This window comes from Natator depressus, chromosome 7, assembly GCF_965152275.1.
Source record: "Natator depressus isolate rNatDep1 chromosome 7, rNatDep2.hap1, whole genome shotgun sequence".
NCBI classification, from domain to species: Eukaryota; Metazoa; Chordata; order Testudines; family Cheloniidae; genus Natator; species Natator depressus.
In genome coordinates this window covers 7965590-7986526 of record NC_134240.1, presented here as the reverse complement: position 1 = coordinate 7986526, position 20937 = coordinate 7965590, and the positions used below count along the sequence as shown (strand labels likewise).

Genomic DNA, 20937 nt, shown 5'->3' with positions numbered 1-20937 from the left:
CTGTAAAGAATGGCATTAATTCTTGGGAGATGTGTTCCATGGAAGAGCAGTGAGAAGAGGATTTATTTCAGGAGTGGCATAACGGCTCAGGAGGGTATTTCAGGGAAAAGGGTGTGGTCAAGTAGAGTGCTGGTGCAAGGAGTTGGTATGAAGTGCAAAGGATGGCATAACTCAAAGCTGAATCTGTGTTTCAACGGAGTGTAAGAGCAGCAGATTTCTCATTCATTTCAATAGGCAGCAACCACATTTGGAAAGACTCAATCAGCCATTGTGTTATACAACCATGATGGAATTTTTCAAAGACAAGGGAGTAGGGATTGTTGGGCTGGCTAACGCTAAGTATTAAAATAAATAAAATGTATTGTCAAAGTAGAATATGACATCCATGCTGCTCTTTGTGATAGTATTGTAGCAATTAGTTGGTGGAAAATTATTCACACACATACTTACATTTAGATATAATATAAAATTGTAGGTTTAATTTAAAAGCTACTGTTAAAATAATGAATGCTAAATGCATGTGCACACAAGTGCTTAGTACACATTCCCATTATCAGCCCCAGATCACTTTTGGGTTTATCATCTACACATGAACATAAGAATGGTCGTGGTGGGTCAGACCACAGGTCCATCTAGCCCAGTATCCTGTCTCTGACAGCGGCCAGTGCCAGATGTTTCAGAGGAAATTAACAGAACTGGGCAGTTTATCAAGTGATCCAACCTCTATCGTCCAGTCCCAGCTTCTGGCAATCAGAAATTAAGGGACACCTAGAATGTGGGGTTGCATCTGTGGCCATCTTGGCTAATAGCCACTGATGAACCTATCCTCCATGAACTTATCTAATTATTTTTTGAACCCCGTTCTAATTTTGGCCTTTACATCACCTCCTGGCAATGAGTTCCAAAGGTTGACCGTGCATTGTGTGAAGAAGTACTTCCTTATGTTTGTTTTAAACCTGATGTGCCCCCTCCTGTAAGTAACCAATACTCACTTTGCTACTTTCTATGGTCCTCCACTCCATTAATTCACTCACTCCTTCCAACAGGATAGCTGTTTTTAAAGAGCCTGTTATATGACCTACCAGCTCTTGCAAGTCTGTTAGCCTCTTTGACAGGCCCTGGCAATCTGAAAGGTTGGGTCCTGCAACCGTCGTGAGAGAACAGTCAAAGGGGCTTGTTGGACGATGTCAGTCAACACTCATAATATCTGTAAGGTGTGTTAATTAGGTTCTCAAAAAGCACCCATCACCCTAGCATCGGAGAGCCTACCAAAATTATGACATGTAACTGTAAGGATATGTTTCTTCTCTGTCTGTTCCCTCCCGTTATTAGGGATTATATATGTATTTACTTATTGTGGTGCTGTGGGAAGGCTAGACCAAAGAGGTGGTCTTGTGCATTTTACTCTGAAGATCACAAGGTTCATATTCATCCTGATCTCTTCTGGGATTTAATTCTAGATTCACGGGCCCCTTGCTGAGAAAGCTCTGTCTGATGAGCACGAGTTTCATTTTTTTCTGTGAAGTGAGGGTTGCTGGATCTCAAAAATGTCAATTTTGTTTGGTGGTTGTATTTATTTAGGTATCCAAAATAAGTAGGTATTCAGGTGGATGCTGAGGATGTGAACAGACTTAATTATCAGAGTGCAGATGCTTTTGTTGGAGGGTAATGTTATATAAGGGGCAGGTTCCTCCATCTCCGCATCAGGACCACCTAAGTCTTCTGAGATACTCTTCGTCCAGTTGCTGATATCAGCTATGTCACTGGTTGGCTGAAAGATGATGCTGTTAGCGTCAGCTGTGAAGGTAATACGGGGCTACATGTCACTGGCTTATTGAATCTTATATAAAGAATTTTTGGTCTGTAACGTTTCACAGTCTGCTCTAATGGTTTCACTGAGGTGAACAAGATGAGAGAGTGGATGGATCCCTATGGGATCCATAGCTAGGGCTTTGAAGGTGGAGGAGACAGTATCTCTTACATGCCTCTCTCTAGGTTTGGCCTGAGAAGGCTCTTTGAAGCTATTTCTGCATGATCCACTAACCCCTTCAGTTTTTTGAGTCAGGACAGCAGGGTTCCATGGTTGGCCATACCAGACACTGTGGAGAAGTCAGGCAATAGGATTGTAGATGCATGGCCCATGTTCATAAACAGCAAAAGATAATCTTTCAGAAATATCAGCCCCATCTCTGTTCACTGTCCTGGCCAGAAGCCTGACAGGGAGGGATCCAAGATACTGGCTATGTTTAGATGAAGATGGAGATGGCCCTTGGAGAGTTTTTGCTCCAAAATGGGAGGAGGTTGGATAGTGGGCAGTAGTTGGAAAGTCATTGGGGTCATGGCTTAAGGGCCAGTTGAATTATGTCATGCTTAGGGGTTATTCTATCAAATATGAGAAGTGCTGGCCCAGAATAGTTCAACAGGTCAAGATTTATCAGAGCCTGTGATGGAGGGGAGATGGAATTTCTTTACCTCTTCCATGATCTAACCATAGACACACACACATTCCTGTGACAGAACCAATTTGTAATGTGCATTTGTTTTCTTCCATCAATGCTCATGTTTTCTTCCCTCCCACTTCCTCTGCTGCTGTTTAGTGGAGAATGATGTGGAATTCTGTGTTTGATAGGAAGGGAGTGGATACTTGAGTGACCATGTGTCAGTGGATGTGGTTAATGAGTGTCATAGTGACTTGCTAATGGGGTAGATTTACCTTTAAGGATATTTTGGAATTTAAGCTTTGTGGGTAGACCGTTCTAGTTGTGTTTACTTGTCTAGCAACTGGGAGGTATTTGATTTGTGCCTTGAGGAAGTAGTGGTCAATTCAGATGTGTTTCTAGTGTTCCTTTTGTCTATGTAGAGCCTTAAAATCACATCCAAGGTATGACTGATTGTCCAGGTAGGTCCAGAGATTAGAAACTGAAGGTAGAAAATGTGGAGGGGAGGTTTTGGGTTATTACAGCAGCAGGAATTGTCATGATGGCTGTTGAAATCGTCCATTCCAATAGGAGAAGATAGTCACCGTGTCAGACAGCATCTCCATCAGCTCCTTCGGGAGGAGTGGTGCTAAATACAGTAACTCCTCACTTAAAGTCGTCCCGGTTAACGTTGTTTCGTTGTCAAGTTGCTGATCAATTAGGGAACATACTCATTTAAAGTTGTGCAATGCTCCCTTATAACGTCGTTTGGCAGCCACCTGCTTTGTCCACTGCTTGCAGGAAGAGAAGCTCGTTGCAGCTAGCTGGTGGGGGCTTGGAACCAGGGTGGACTGGCAGCCCCCCTATCAGCTTCCCGCTCCCCTAAGTTCACTGTGCGACAGCTGCCCAGCAGGTTACCAATTGCTGACAGTTCAGCTGTCCCTCACCTCACTGCCATGTGCTGCTCCTGCCCTCTGCCTTGGAGCCTCCTGCTTGCTATGCAGGGGAGGGGGAAAGAGGGGGCCTAATGTCAGGTTGTCCCCCTTCCCCCTACTCCTGCACCCCACTTACCCCATCTTCTGTATAGCAGGGGGGACACACAGCAGGGCTCAGGATGGAGGGAGTTTCCTGGCAGCAGCTGCCCTCTCAGCTTGCTGATTAACTTTAAAAGGCAGTGTACTTAGAGTGGGGTCAGCGTACTTAAAGGAGCAATGTGTATCTCTCACACGCACAAGGTGTGTGTCTCTCTCTCTCTCTCTCTGTCTGCCATGCTGTCTCCCCTCCCTCCATTCGTGCTGCCTTGTGGAGTGTGAGGCTACATTAACAATGACTTAACCCTTGAGGACTCAGCCAATTGCTAGTTCATCATTTAGCAGTAAGGCATCCCCTGGGAAATATCCCACCCTCTGACTTCACCACCTCAACCAAGCTTCACAAACATCATCGCTGTGTACCAGTATTAAATTGTTTATTTAAAACTTATACTTTGTGTGTGTGTGTGTGTGTGTATAAAATACAGTCTTCTGTCTGGTGAAAAAAATTTCCCTGGAACCTAACCCCCCCATTTACATTAATTCTTATGGGAAAATTGGATTCGCTTAACATTGTTTCGCTTAAAGTCGCATTTTTCAGGAACATAACTACAGCATTAAGTGAGGAGTTACTGTACAAGCTTTTTAATTGTCCACAGTTACTTTGTACATAAACGTTTTTTCATTAAAAACCAAATAAGATAGTTTAATATAGTTAGGCTCCCTTTGCTCAGAAATTCAAGAACTGGGTTGTGAGCAGAGACTGTAACAATCTTTCATCCAACTGGCCAACAATCTTTCATGCATGAAATCAAACACAGTAGAATTGGCAGAGTAGTAGACAATAAATAGACTTTTCCTGTGCTTTAATTGAAATTCTGTTGGTATTAGTAACTACTAGAAACTTAAACAAAAACCCCACTTGATATGTGTTGTTGCAGCTAAGTTGTTTTTTGTACAGGTTTTTGGACATTAACATGCAGTATCATAAAGTGACATTTTTAAAACAAACATCAGTAGAAATAATTTGCTTACAGTTCCATCTGACAGTAATTCAGAGATTGCATTATAATCACGATCAAGTGTATGTGTGTTTTGAGTATAATGAGCAGTTGTCAAATAAAACTGAATTAGAAAAAAATGATTAATTACCAAAATTTATAAATGCTGCCTTGATACAACAGCATGTTTTTGCTGGTGGTTGGTGGGGTTGTTTTGTTTTTTATTTTCTGTTGTTTTCAAAAACCCTAAAGTATTTTGTATAGATTTTGCATTTGGAAAACGAACAACAGTATTTCAGAGTGGAAAATAAGATTTGAGAATTTTAGTGCAGTATTGGATGCTTGGTTTCTAGTTCATCTAAGATGCATTAATGACATAGAAATGGATTAATGACCTTTATTTTATAAATCTTACTCAGTTTAATAAATTTAAGTAAAATTCCTATCAATCAATTATAGCTTTATTACGTTTTCACCCAGTTTATAAAACTTTTTTTCCGTGGTATAAAACTAGGACTGTTGTCCAATGTATTTCCGCCAGAAGCCAAGTTTTAAACATAAAGGGGAATTCTGTCCTCAGGAACCCCAGTAGACCAAATCTTGCTTGCCTCATTTATGTGAATAATCCTATTGACTTCACTAGAACAAATTGGAGTAAGGTGAGCAGGATTTTTGTTTAGTGTGTGGGTGCTGATTGGTGCTGGTGTCCTGTGATATACAAGAAGGTCAGCCTAGATGATCTAGTGATTCCTTCTGGCCTTAAAAATCATTGACTTTTTGGTTTTTCCATTCACTAAAGTGGGGATGCATAGTCAAATAATTTGAGTAAAAATAAGGTATTGAAATATACACTGATAATGCTTATCTTGTTTGGATCACTTCAAAAGGTGGGGTCCAAATTCTCTTGATAGGTATAATGGGGTATACTGGCTCTTTAAGAGTAGAGGGAGGCAAGAAGACCCCATTCCAGGGAGTTGAATGGCCCAGGAAAATGGCCTGGTAACAGAAGAGAGGCTGCAGTTCCAGGGAATTTTGGGTTGGATGGGGGGAAAACCCCAGAACACTGTTCTTTTAAGGCCCCGGATCAGGAGCCTTGTAGTGTAGTGTGGGGCAGGGTTCCCCTCTCTTCCTGCTATTCGGAGGAGCTCTCTGGATGAGTGAGTGTTTCTCCCTCAGAATGGGGAGACACTGGCAAGAGAAGGAAGCCGAAGCCAGAGCCAAAAGGCCAACCTCCGGGGGGGAGAGAGCTATGAGAAGTGACCCTGTGAAGAGCTCCATGTGGATGGCAGAAGAGCCAGTGGGATAAGTAGGAATCTTTGGATGGCAGTGATGGACTGTTTGGAACGGTCTATGGGCATTAAACCTGCCCCAAGCGGAGGGCGGTAAGACTTATGAGAGAGACTATAGGGGGCCCTGAAGATGGAGAACAGAGGGAGGCTGCTGCAAAGGGAACTCCGGCCACAAGAGACTGCTCAGGAAGTGGCAGCTTTGTTACAATAGGATTGTGATGAACAGGGCTTATCATATCTAGGGTGACCAGATAGAAAGTGTGAAAAATCGGGACGGGGGAGGAGAGTAATAGGTGCCTATATAAGAAAAATTCCCAACTATTGGGACTGTCCCTATAAAATCTGGACATCTGGTCACCCTAATCATATCAGACCTTTAAAGAGGCACGGTATCTTCAAACAAGGATATAAATACTGGGGAATAATTCTGGACTGGTAACAGGCTGGACTCAATTACCGAATAATATGCCGTTTGCATACTAAAGATTTTTTTTTTTAATATATTAGAAACTTTTCACTTAAATTAGAGGACGTTAAGGGCCGAATTCTCTGGTTCAGGGTCTGCATGCGAAACAGGCCCAAAGCTGTGGATGGCTGCACAGGGAGAGTTTGCTGCATATTTCGACTTTTGCTGTATGGACTTTCTGCTGCTAGAGTCGAAAGCAGAGATTGAGAACTCCATAAAAGGCTAAGGCTGTGCCCAAATCTGATGGGCGTGTGGGAGCAGAGAGGCCAGTGTCTGATACTTGTGGGGACACATCTGGCCTGGAGCTGCGGCAAAGAGTGAAGGTAGCACGTAGGTTCTGCAATGGGGTAGAAGGAGCATCGGGAAGCTAAGTAATGAGTAAGTGCAGGTATTGGTACTCTTGAACAGATCATGCTCTGTAGCTGGGAGGTTGATGGGGGGAGCCAGGTCAGTACCTTTCACTGATGAGGTTCAGGGCAGTGGGGGAGAGGTGAGTTGATGTAGCTGGGGAATCAGCTGAGCTTTTCAGGAATGGCTGAGGGTACAGAAGGTTGCCAAGCAGGGCATCCTCGGAAGGATTGTCACAGTTGCCGCACCACTTTTTCCGCTCCTCCACACCCAGTAAGTGTAGCAGGGGAGCAGGAGTATAGTGCCTGCAGGAACTGCCAGAGTGGCAGAGATGCATGGAATTCTCCCTCTGCCCATTTTCTGCTTTGTGCACAGCAGAGGATGCCCGCAGCATTTCATCCTTTAAAAACTTAACAAAAAACAAACAAAAAATCCAACACCACACCCCTCTGTGTGTCTAGGCACATTTGAATAGCTTATTGCAATTATTCATCCTGATAAAATACAGCACAGCACATGAAGAGTGTTTGTTCTTGTCAAAATAACAATTCAAATGGGCTTATTTTTCGCTGCTTTTATTTTTCACTTATGTCTGCATTTCCGTTATGAAATGCATTGCCCTGTGTGTGTTTCCTTTTGTCTCCTATTGTAACACATTCCTTTGTTAACACTCTGGAGTCAAAGGCCTATAACTGTCAATATTTATTAATTCATTTTTTGTTCTCAGTGTAAGCTGTTGAATTAGCAACTCCCCAAATCTTTTACCACTAGGAAAAACAACAAAAACTCTCCATGAATATAAGTATTGAAGCTTTCTTTGATATTTGTTCAGAAGGAAAATTCATTTGTATAATCTATCATGCGTGTAACAATGTGCTTTTGATGGTGAAAATTGTTTGATAAATATTAATAGGTGTTTTTTCTTGCTACTTTATACGTAGTGTGGCCTGTTAAAGATGAATGTTCCAGAGAAATAAGATTCCATTAATGTGACACTGAAAATGTTTATGTCTAAGGTAAACTTAGAATGGAAAACCAAGGGCCTCTGAAAACTGCATTTTATTCTAGTTCTGGGTCTTTTTATTAAATAATCAAGGTAACATTTGAAATGGGAAATTGGTTGTATGGTTCTGATGCTGGTATAGGCCTTAATTCATTGTTAACAAAAATTAATGCATTACTAGTACATTGGAAAGCATATTATTGACTTCACATATTTCTTATTCTAGCAGATTCCCACATGACATACTTGCATAATTTGTATTTATTATAGGGTAAGATCTAGAATCTTCCATGGGGTATTTATCACACATGTACACTTGTAAGTAGTTCTCCAAAACTGAAGTAGCTGAGACTGGTCTTGATCTGTTGTAATTTATTCCAGTATTGATTGTGAGTCAAGGGCAGCAAATTCTTGTATTTAAAAGAATTAAAACAAAACTTTTCCATCAGGAAGTAAGACTAATACTTTTCTATATGGTATTCTCTTTCGTTTGCTCTGTGTGTATGTGTATGTGCATGTGCGCACACAACAGTGGCAAGACACAGCTGAAGACGCAATAGATACAGACAAACATTGCTATCAATTTTATATTATAGTAATAGCATTAATGGTTTCCAGGCAGTTAGTCTGGCTGGCTTGCTGCAAAACATCAATTGCTTTAGCCAGTGATTAATTTCTAGTAAATGTCCAAACCACAGGTCATTAGTGCTTTAATAATAAAGTAATTTGTATATATTCTTATTTTTACTATCACATTTTTAATCTATTAAGATGTTTGCCTTTGTAAAATCCATAAAAGTAGTCAGTCAGTATTCATCATAGCCGTTCATAGTAAACTCATTTTTAACCCTTAGAATTAAAATAGTCCATAACTATTATTAAATATAGTCCTATTTAGTTGCAGTTTACTGCTTTCTTACAACCACAACAGATGTTCAAGTTAAAGAAAAGTCCTGTATGTACTTTCCCATTTTCTTTATTTATAAAAAGTTATGTGTTGATCATGCTTAATGTATACTTAAAGCTGTTGTTAATTTCTTTAAAGGAAGAGTTTGCAAGGAACCAAATAGACTGTAAAATAAACTTTTTCTCCAGTTATATTCTTTATCTACTATGGAGCTATTTAATGTGTAGTGTGTGTGTATATATGTGTGTTGTGACAGGGTCGGGCCAGATGGCTACAGAAGAGTAATAGAAGGCAGACATATTAGCCCCAGGTCAAGTAGGTCCCTTTTCCCTGGGTAAGGTAACAGGTAAGGTTCCAGAACAATCAGGAACCTTCTGGAAACAATTAAGACAGACAGGCTGATTAGAACACCTGCAGCCAATCAAGAAGCTGCTAGAATCAATTAAGGCAGGCTAATCAGGGCACCTGGGTTTAAAAAGGAGCTCACTTCAGTTTGTGGTGTGCGTGTGAGGAGCTGGGAGCAAGAGGCACTAGGAGCTGAGAGAGAATGCGTACTGTTGGAGGACCTAGGAGTACAAGCATTGTCAGACACCAGGAGAAAGGTCCTATGGTGAGGATAAAGAAGGTGTTGGGAGGAGGCCATGGGGAAGTAGCCCAGGGATGAAATGATTTGTTGGGGTCACTACAACTGTACAGATCATAGAATCATAGAATATCAGGGTTGGAAGGGACCTCAGGAGGTCATCTAGTCGAACCCCCTGCTCAAAGCAGGACCAATCCCCAACTAAATCATCCCAGCCAGGGCTTTGTCAAGCCTGACCTTAAAAATATCTAAGGAAGGAGATTCCACCACCTCCCTAGGTAACACATTCCAGTGCTTCACCACGCTCCTAGTGAAAAAGTTTTTCCCAATATCTAACCTAAACCTCCCGTACTGCAACGTGAGACCATTACTCCTCGTTCTGTCATCTGCCACCACTGAGAACAGTCTAGATCCATCCTCTTTGGAACCTCCTTTCAGGTAGTTGAAAGCAGCTATCAAATCCTCCCCTCCCCCCCAATTCTGTTCCGCAGACTAAACAATCCCAGTTCCCTCAGCTTCTCCTCATAAGTCATGTGTTCCAGTCCCCTAATCATTTTTGTTGCCTTCCGCTGGACGTTTTCCAATTTTTCCACATCCTTCTTGTAGTGTGGGGCCCAAAACTGGGCACAGTACTCCAGATGAGGCCTCACCAGTGTCAAATAGAGGGGAACGATCACGTCCCTTGATCTGCTGGCAATGCCCCTACGTATACATCCCAAAATGCCATTGGCCTTCTTGGCAACAAGGGCACACTGTTGACTCATATCCAGCTTCTCGTCCACTGTAACCCCTAGGTCCTTTTCTGCAGAACTGCTGCCTAGCTATTCGGTCCCTAGTCTGTAGCGGTGCATGGGATTCTTCCGTCCTAAGTGCAGGACTCTGTTCTTGTCCTTGTTGAACCTCATCAGATTTCTTTTGGCCCAATCCTCTAATTTGTCTAGGTCCCTCTGTATCCTATCCCTACCCTCCAGCATATCTACCTCTCCTCCCAGTTTAGTGTCACCTGCAAACTTACTGAGGGTGCAGTCCACGCCATCCTCCAGATCATGAAAACCACCCTCATAACTGACATCTTTATGGATGGGGCAGTTAAAATGAGCATGGAACACAAACTGTTCTCCTACCTCTAGAAGTGGTTTCCACAACCCATAACTTAGGACACCATGACATTATTGTGTGGGGAAGCTTTCAGTGCCATCACCCATGCCTGGACTTTGGAAAAAGTGTTTTAGGGCCCTAGTCCTGCTTTCCAAAACTGCTGTTGATTACTATGGAAACAGAATCAGGGCCTTCGTACATAATTATGAAAGAATATTGCACTTTTATGTGACATTACACATGCGGAAGTTAATTTCTGAATTCTAAATGACCATTCAGTATCCGTAATGTGATGTTTTTCCCCCCCTTCATTTAGTTGTTTGCTTTGATGCCAAGATAAACTTTGACGACAATGCCGAGTTTAGGCAAAAAGAGATATTTGCCATGGATGACAAGTCTGAGAATGAGCCTATGGAAAATGAAGCTGCCAAATATGACTTAAAGTACATTGGACTGGATGGGAATATTGCTTGCTTTGGTAAGAAAAGCAATCTGTCTTCATCAATATCTTGGTATAACCAATTAACAATTCAGAGTTTTCAATATCAATTGACTAACCTATTTCTGTTTACAGTCAGTTACAGAGAGTATTATCAGAAATATTTACAATAGAATAATAATCTAAATACATAAAATTACTCACGTGCTTAAGTGTTTTCAGGATCCGGTTCTATTTTATTACCAGTGAACTCTTTAAAGTGACACCACAATTCAAAAATCACATTTCCATCTGATAACACTGTATCTACTGTTACAAGTGAACCCTAAGATTGTTAGCTAACTGGTTGATTTTTAGTCATATAGTGAGCATTCATAGAATATCAGGGTTGGAAGGGACCTCAGGAGCTCATCTAGTCCAACCCCCTGCTCAAAGCAGGACCAATCCCCAGTTTTTGCCCCAGATCCCAAATGGCCCCCTCAAGGATTGAACTCACAACCCTGGGTTTAGCAGGCCAATGCTCAAACCACTGAGCTATCCCTCCCACCCGTTCTGTCAGCATTACTCTGACAGAAAGAGATTAAAGACAAATATATACTTTCTCAGTTTGTAAAATTTGCTTAATTTGTGTATTTTGATTTTCATTCTATTTTTTGACAGCACTTTGAGTGACTAGTCCTCTTTATTATTTTGCTGATGTCGCCTGCACTTCCCCAAATTCTGTAAGAAGGTAATAGTAGTAATAGGGAATACCAGTACGAGCAACAGCAAACGGGAAGCTGAAATTGAAGGAGCAGCAGGCAGGAGTGCGCACATAGGTTAAAAAGGGGGGTGAGGTTGAGACGTAAGCCCGTGCATGGTTAGTGCTGCTATTCTCAGGTTAGCCTGGATGGCCCTTCTAAGTATCAACAATGGGTTCAGAAAAAATATATATATATTTTAAAAAATCTGAAAATACTTTAAAAAACAAAATCAAACTGGATTTAAACTTTGGTTTCTCACCATATAAATTTGGTTCCCTTGACATCTCAATAAGAAAAGGAGTACTTGTGGCACCTTAGAGACTAACCAATTTATTTGAGCATGAGCTTTCGTGAGCTACAGCTCACTTCATCGGATGCATACTGTGGAAACTGCAGAAGACATTATATACACAGAGACCATGAAACAATACCTCCTCCCACCCCACTCTCCTGCTGGTAATAGCTTATCTAAAGTGATCATCAAGATGGGCCATTTCCAGCACAAATCCAGGGTGAGAAAACCTGGATTTGTGCTGGAAATGGCCCATCTTGATGATCACTTTAGATAAGCTATTACCAGCAGGAGAGTGGGGTGGGAGGAGGTATTGTTTCATGGTCTCTGTGTATATAATGTCTTCTGCAGTTTCCACAGTATGCATCCGATGAAGTGAGCTGTAGCTCACGAAAGCTCATGCTCAAATAAATTGGTTAGTCTCTAAGATGCCACACGTACTCCTTTTCTTTTTGCGAATACAGACTAACACGGCTGTTACTCTGAAACTTGACATCTCAATATTTCTCTTGTCAAATAGTAATTAATACATTTTGCATTATGCTGAAACCTTTGTTTTAGCTGAAATTCCTTTTTTCATAGAAGTAAAATAGATGAAATATTTAAATCATTATGCAAAACATTTTCAGTTGCATGTAAATTGTTTAAGCCAGAACATTTTATTCTGAAAAGAATTGACTTCATCGTTTTGATCCGAATTAGCTAAAATGGTTTATCCTCTAGAGGAGGAGAAGTGGTATATGGAGGTACTGTAACTTTTGTTACTGCCCACAGTTTATAGTGCTTAGATTTATGCTCTACCCAGTTATTTGAAAGATGCTCAGGTTGCAGTAGAACCAATTCATTGCATTAAGACCAATGCCGTGTCAATCTTTTAAAGGAACTAACATTAAAAAAATGTGTAGCTCATTAAACCATCAGTAACATCGTATTCAGTGCCCGAGACCTGATCCTTATGGTTCTGTTCTGTACAGTAGAAACCTGCATAAAATTACATGTGATATAAAAAGACTTACTTTGTACAGAAGCAATAACTTTAATGTACCAAACCATTCTGATTCATCTCACCCGGATGAGCTAATGTCCTTGCAACACTAGCAGCATTTAAAGTAGCAAAGGATATGGGATGCCAGTGTGTCGAAACACATTTTAATAGAAGAAAGCATTCCCCCTTTTGAACATCGTGTGAGAATTTTCATGATTTGAACAAATTTGTTAAAATGAATATTCAGTTTTAAAATATTTTGTAATGCAGTATTAGTCTTACCAAGGTTAATGAAATTAGACATGGTTTGTAAGTGTGGCAGGGGAATTATGGGATCAGTAATAAGTGAAGGATACTTTACTTTGTGTTTCTGCTGGGTTAAGAATAATTTTTGTCCTTTACTCTGAGGGGGATATTTATGTGCAGTTACATGTGTGGTGCGTAATCCTCTTTCATTATTATCAAAAAGAAAAGGAGTACTTGTGGCACCTTAGAGACTAACAAATTCATTTGACTGTATTTTCCACTGAATGCATCCGATGAAGTGAGCTGTAGCTCACGAAAGCTCATGCTCAAATAAATTGGTTAGTCTCTAAGGTGCCACAAGTACTCCTTTTCTTTTTGCGAATACAGACTAACACGGCTGCTACTCTGAAACCTTTAATTATTATGAAATCCCTTTTCTTAGAAGCTTTTTTTTTTTTCTACAGGACACCCTTCATATGACGCAAAAAGAAAAGGAGTACTTGTGGCACCTTAGAGACTAACCAATTTATTTGAGCATAAGCTTTCGTGAGTTACAGCTCACTTCATCGGATGCATACTGTGGAAAGTGTAGAAGATCTTTTTATACACACAAAGCATGAAAAAATACCTCCCCCCCCACCCCACTCTCCTGCTGGTAATAGCTTATCTAAAGTGATCACTCTCCTTACAATGTGTATGATAATCAAGTTGGGCCATTTCCAGCACAAATCCAGGTTTTCTCCCCCTCACCCCCCCCCCACACTCTCCTGTTGGTAATAGCTTATCTAAAGTGACTCAAGGAATATTTCCAACATACCTCTGAACAACATACTAATCCACAGAGACCTCCCTACCAACACTACAAAAAGAAGGATTCTAGGTGGACTCCTACTGAAGGTCGAGACAGCAGACTGGACTTCTACATAGAGTGCTTCCGCCGACGTGCACGGGCTGAAATTGTGGAAAAGCAGCATCACTTGCCCCATAACCTCAGCCGTGCGGAACACAATGCCATCCACAGCCTCAGAAACAACTCTGACATCATAATCAAAAAGGCTGACAAAGGAGGTGCCGTTGTCATCATGAATAGGTCAGAATATGAACAAGAGGCTGCTCGGCAGCTCTCCAACACCACTTTCTACAAGCCATTACCCTCTGATCCCACTGAGAGTTACCAAAAGCAACTACAGCATTTGCTCAAGAAACTCCCTGAAAAAGCACAAGATCAAATCCGTACAGACACACCCCTGGAACCCCGACCTGGGATATTCTGTCTACTACCCAAGATCCATAAACCTGGAAATCCTGGACGCCCCATCATCTCAGGCATTGGCACCCTGACAGCAGGATTGTCTGGCTATGTAGACTCCCTCCTCAGGCCCTATGCTACCAGCACTCCCAGCTACCTTCGAGACACCACTGACTTCCTGAGGAAACTACAATCCATCGGTAATCTTCCTGATAACACCATCCTGGCCACTATGGATGTAGAAGCCCTCTACACCAACATTCCACACAAAGATGGACTACAAGCCGTGAAGAACACTATCCCCGATAATGTCACGGCTAACCTGGTGGCTGAACTTTGTGACTTTGTCCTTACCCATAACTATTTTACATTTGGGGACAATGTATACCTTCAAATCAGCAGCACTGCTATGGGTATCCGCATGGCCCCACACTATGCCAACATTTTTATGGCTGACTTAGGGGACGAGAGCTGAGGAAGCGTTGTTCTAACGCCCCTACTCTATTTGCGCTATATTGATGACATCTTCATCATCTGGACCCATGGAAAAGAAGCCCTTGAGGAATTCCACCATGATTTCAACAATTTCCATCCCACCATCAACCTCAGCCTGGACCAGTCCACACAAGAGATCCACTTCCTGGACACTACAGTGTTAATAAACGATGGTCACATAAACACCACCCTGTACCGGAAACCTACTGACCGCTATTCCTACCTACATGCCTCCAGCTTTCACCCTGACCACACCACACGATCCATTGTCTACAGCCAAGCTCTGTGATACAACCGCATTTGCTCCAACCCCTCAGACAGAGACAAACACCTATAAGATCTCTATCAAGCATTCTTACAACTACAATACCCACCTGCGGAAGTGAAGAAACAGATTGACAGAGCCAGAAGAGTACCCAGAAGTCACCTACCACAGGACAGGCCTAACAAAGAAAATAATAGAACACCACTAGCCGTCACCTTCAGCCCCCAACTAAAACCCTTCCAACGCATTTTTAAGGATCTACAACCTATCCTGAAGCATGACCCAACACTCTCACAAATCTTGGGAGACAGGCCGGTCCTTGCCTACAGACAGCCCCCCAACCTGAAGCAAATACTCACCAGCAATCACATACCACACAAGAGAACCACTAACCCAGGAACCTATCCTTGCAACAAAGCCCGTTGCCAACTGTGCCCACATATCTATTCAGGGGACACCATCACAGGGCCTAATAACATCAGCCACACTATCGGAGGCTTGTTCACCTGCACATCCACCAATGTGATATATGCCATCATGTGCCAGCAGTGCCCCTCTGCCATGTACATTGGTCAAACTGGACAGTCTCTACGTAAAAGAATAAATGGACACAAATCAGATGTCAAGAATTATAACATTCATAAACCAGTCGGAGAACACTTCAATCTCTCTGGTCACGCGATTACAGACATGAAAGTTGCGATATTACAACAAAAAAACTTCAAATCTAGACTCCAGCGAGAGACTGCTGAATTGGAATTCATTTGCAAATTGGATAGAATTAACTTAGGCTTGAGTAGAGTTATTATGCAAGGTAACTTATTTCCCCTTGTTTTTTCCTACCCCCCCCCCCCCCAGACGTTCTTGTTAAACCCTGGATTTGTGCTGGAAATGGCCCACCTTGATTATCATACACATTGTAAGGAGAGTGGTCACTTTAGATAAGCTATTACCAACAGGAGAGTGGGTTTGTGTGTGGGGCGGGGGGGGGAGAGAAAACCTGGGTTTGTGCTGGAAATGGCCCAACTTGATTATCATACACATTGTAAGGAGAGTGATCACTTTAGATAAGCTATTACCAGCAGGAGAGTGGGGTGGGAGGAGGTATTTTTTCATGCTTTGTGTGTATAAAAAGATCTTCTACACTTTCCACAGTATGCATCCGATGAAGTGAGCTGTAGCTCACGAAAGCTTATGCTCAAATAAATTGGTTAGTCTCTAAGGTGCCACAAGTACTCCTTTTCTTTTTGCGAATACAGACTAACACGGCTGTTACTTTGAAACCTTCATATGATTTTGTTCATTTATGTCTACTAAGTCACTCCTAAAAAATTCAGGTGTTGGCCTAATTTGAAACAAATCAAGTGGAGCCGGAAATAAGTGAAGTTTTAGGACTAGTCCTTGCCTTGAACTGATGTGCCGTATCACATTTCACAAGTCTGAATTCCCTTTTGTAAAATATCACCACCTGACTCTTACAATTACAGTGAATGGAGCTGGTCTTGCTATGGCAACCTGTGATATCATTTCCCTTAATGGTGGAAAGCCAGCCAACTTCCTGGATCTTGGTGGAGGTGTGAAGGAAGCACAAGTCTATCAGGCATTCAAATTGCTCACTGCTGATCCTAAGGTAAAAACTGTCTTTGTACAGGATGTTTCCTAATGCACTAATATAAGGACATTTGTCTATCAGTAATATGCTGAATAAATATAAATGATGATCTTGTGACACTTGAGGATAACTTACTAGAAGGGTGGTCTAAAATTGTGGTTTGCAATCTGTGGTCCGCAGACTGTCTAAGCTTTCCAAAGCGGTTTGCACCTCCATGTGAAATTTTGAGGGGTCTGCAAATGAAAAAAGGTGGGAAACCACTGGTCTATGTGAAGGGATGGTCATATAGTTAAGGCACTGCACTGGGACTCGTAAGACGTGGGTTCAATTCCTAGCTCAGTCATAGACCTCCTGTGTGACCCTGGACAAGTCGTTGAATCTCTCTGTACCTCAGGTACCCATCTATAAAATGGGAGGAATAAAATTCCACTTGTCTGACTTATCTAAGGGAAGGAGCTCCATTATCATGTGTTTGTACAACGCCTAGCACAGTTAGGGATCTCTGGGTACTGCTGTAATACAAACAACTGGCCGAGCTTGTGAAAGCCTTACACTCACCTCAAGGGCATTTCTCTGTTGGTTTCTCTCTATATAAAATGGTTGCTTTCGGATGCCATGTCTGATCAATTCCAAAGTTCAGGGAATGTTCTAGGCATCAGTAGCTAGAACCTTATTTCTTTGGATGGGGGGGGATCTGAAGACCAGAAGGGGCATAATGGGGAATCCACAAAGCCCCTGCTATCATACTAGCATCGCCATAGCCTCTAGAATCTCTGCAGTTGCCTGTAGATCAAACAACTGGTCAATGGCACTTTTTAGTGCCTTCTAGCAAAACAATTCCCCATCTCATCCCTGCTCATCCTTCCAGTGGAATTTAACATGTTGGCGCCCTGAAGGACTTATCTCCCAGAAATAAAGAAGAAGAATAGTTGGAGCAGGCAGAAAGGGAGGGCGGGGGGTTCAAGGAAGCATGCACACGGTCCCTGCCATGGCGGGGGCCCAGATTGGAGGACCCTACTGTGGGGGAAGTGGTGGAATGAGGCGTACAGAAGCCCTAGCATGGTGGGAATGTGGGGGGCAGACAGCCACTGCCATGGGAGAATGGGGCACCCTCCTATGAATGGAGTGGGGGGGACACTGGGAGAATGGAGGACCCTGGAATGAGTGAAGAGCACACAGAGAGAAGGCACACACAACCTGTGGTGTCACTGTGACAAGGTCCAGAGACCCCATGGAGAGAACGGGGGTCTGAACCCCAAAGAATGAGCAATTGAATCAACTGGTTGTTTACAGTCGTATTGTGTATAAACTATGTCAAGTGAGGTCTTTTATGAAAGCTTGTAATGTTCTGCACTTGGTTGTCATGATGAGTTTATGTATTGGTGTGTGCATAGAGCTGTGCTTGGGACCGGAGGGGCTGTGGGGGCCACCCTGCAAGGAGAAAGTAGGCTGGTGGAAGCCCTCGTAAGAGAGAAAGGAGATAGTGGGTTACATAGAACCCATGGCAAAGGGGAGATTGGGAGAAGTTGTGGGGAGTCCCTGAAAAAGAGGAGGATGGGAGGGTGACCCATAGGAAGCTTGTGGGGCAAGGGAATGGATGGATGTAAGGAACCCCTGGTGTGTGCAAAAAGTTAGGCCTATGTAAGCTATGTAGCATATGACCCTCCCCCTTAGTAGTAGTAGTAATAATTAGAAGGATAAAGAAATTGTTTATATTCTCATGGTTAGATGGGCACCGACGTTTCGCTTCTAGAGGCCTAGGTTCAGGTTATGCTCAAGGTTACAAATGAAGGAAGTGGATTGTCCCTTTTGACCTAATCCAGGCTGGGGTTTTTGCAATCCATGACACACATCAGATTGGTTGGTAGATCTGTGCTTGAAAGAACAGAGAGGTAGAAAAGCAAGGGTGCTGCAAGTCAGGGTGGGGAGAGGAGGGGAGCAGGCTCTGGCAGAATTATCTGGGGGGAGATTTGAATAGTTACCTGCACTATGCCTGACACTGGTCAGCACTGTTGAATCCTCCCTCACTTTTATGAGTACTAGAGTCACAGATTTAAAAAAAAAAAAAAGGGGGGGGGGGGAGGGTTTGACATTTGTCTGTATTATTCAGAGATGGGTGTTTAGTATGGTAATCAACGGCTGAACAGAGGTAGAGATTTGGGGACTAAATTGCATTGCGACACAGTGACTCACAGATAAGTGTGGTGTGGTCTTATCTCGACAATGTACCACAGTGATGATTATGGAATAAAGTAGGATGTGCTCTCACACTATGATTGTGACTGCACATTTCCTAGGTGCTCTGCATGTGCTGATTTTGATGAGACATGTATCCAGTTTAATTAATATAATTCATAGGCATTTCTGTACCTCTTGTTAATATCTGACTATCTATCCCCATCCTACTCCAGATCTTCACTCTGATTTCAGTGGGGATAAGTGGCATGACTCAGTGGATCTCTGCCATTTTACCACATGAGTGTCTAGCCCAAGATGTGCAAGTCATCAGCCTGAATGCTCCATAACTCATGTCTCTAATTTTTATTTCATTTTTTCATTTTTTCCTTTCTTCATTTCATTTGCTTAGCCTTCTCCTCTTTGTCCCTTTCTTTCTTTTTTTATATTTTTACATTATCCTTTGTGTATTGTCTCTCTGCCTCTCTTTTTTCACTGAAAGAATTTTCTTACTTTGTAGGCCTTTTCCTGTTTTCTTTTATTTCTCTCCCCCTTTGTTCTCTCATTTGCTTTCTGACTATTTCCCTTGCTTCCCACTCTTTTCTCGTATGACTGCTTAGTATCCCAGTGGGCAAGTACTTTTTCTAAAATAGTTTTCAGCAGGACACTTATCGGCCCTAGGGCATTTAACCCCTAGGAATGTCAGACGCTCTAACGCGTAAGTACAAAGGGTGGTTTTGGCTTTGTCCAGTTTAGATTTTGAATCCTACAGAAATTATTGCTCATCATCCAGTTTTAAGGTATTAACCTCAGTTCCTTTGACTTTGTCCCTGCACACCAGTCAACGTTCCCTAGCTTTTATGTTGTAGTCACCCAGAGGGGCTTTGTCTGGTTTCAGTGAGGCACTTCTGAACTACCTCTCGTCAGCCCTGTGATTTCACTGATTTAGTTTTTATCCTTTTGGCTCTATGCCCATCAGTGACACTGTTTCAAGTCAGCATGATATCAGCTGAAATTCAGCTTTCATTTTCAGCAGTAATATATGAAGAATATGTGTGGGATTCAATTAGGATTTCTGAGGACACATAGCAGTGTATCAGTCTCCTATTAAACACCCAGTACACAGCAAAGGAAAACACGTGGCTGGCCTGTGCCAGCTGAATCAGGTTCGCGGGACTTGGGCTGTGGGGCTGTTTCATTGCTGGGTAGACTTCCTCGCACAATCCTAGAGTCCAGGCTCCATCGCTGAAGCCTACACAGCAATGAAAGAGCCCCGAGCGCAAGTCAGCTGGCACAGGCCAGCTGCAGGTGCCTGGTTGCTGTGTAGACGTATCCCCAGGAGCAAATCAACTGTACCAGGTTTGGACAAACTAGAGGTTAAACTCATGGTGTACGTGTGACCATCCTTACTGCTGTGCATCTTAAGGTCACAGAGAAGCTTATTGCCAATTTTAAAATAATCATTTTATATTTTTTCTCTTCAGTAAACAAATGGCAGTTGAATATCGGGTCCTTCCTCAATCTGAATACTATTTTCTGCATTGACGGGGAGATGGAAAAGATGATCTAATGAGCCTTTACCATTTCTTAACTAATACTGAGCTTTGATCCCCATGGGTTATTATGTTTAGTGTAGTACTTGGAGTCTGTAGTCAGTTATTAATTACCCTACAACCTTTAACCTGTTTCCTACCTTATCCAAGAAAGGAAAAATTTGCTCTTGGGAGTTTCCAGGCCTATTAAAGACGGCAAACATCTCCAAAACAGATAGAGAGCCTCTGAGAATTATATAAACCACCAGATGCCCTGAGGGCAGCTGACTACAATATATAGTTCTGAACTTTTAGCTGGGGACTCTAAAAGAGATTAAATCTTCCAGAAAATGATCAAATATGCTTTAAAATAGGACTCTGTCTTTAAAGTGTATATTTGGTATAGGGGGAAAAATTGGGGGGAAGGAAGTGGGTTGAGCAAAGCTGAGGAACTAAATTCTCCTCAAACAGAATGTCATGATCTTGTAGTTTAACATTTTTCCTAAGTCTGACTGTTAATTGGAGCATTTAAGAAAAGAAATTAGTTATGTTTCTTGGAAAACATCAACCATGGTCTTTAAAATGGAAATACCACCTTTAAAATTTGAGTCTTATTTGAGCTTTTCATCCTATTCTGGCCTTGTATGCTGTCTTCCAGCTATTCAGTGCTGCACACATCAGATTGGTTGTAGGAAGTGGTGCTGAACTTTTTTCCCCCTAGCAGCCCAAAATCTGGCCACGTTTTTCTTCCTGTGACCCCA

At 42.2% G+C, this 20937-nt stretch overlaps 1 protein-coding gene across 2 annotated transcripts in view; it reads left to right on the top strand.

Moving 5' to 3' along the window:
• The window catches only part of SUCLG2 (succinate-CoA ligase GDP-forming subunit beta), a 228546-nt gene that overhangs the window by 122068 nt on the left and 85541 nt on the right, over window positions 1-20937 (top strand). For both annotated transcript variants that reach the window (XM_074957445.1, XM_074957444.1), the window contains exons 8-9: window positions 10460-10621; window positions 16345-16487. In XM_074957445.1, the coding sequence (XP_074813546.1) occupies window positions 10460-10621; window positions 16345-16487 (305 nt within the window). The remainder of the gene's footprint in view (window positions 1-10459; window positions 10622-16344; window positions 16488-20937) is intronic.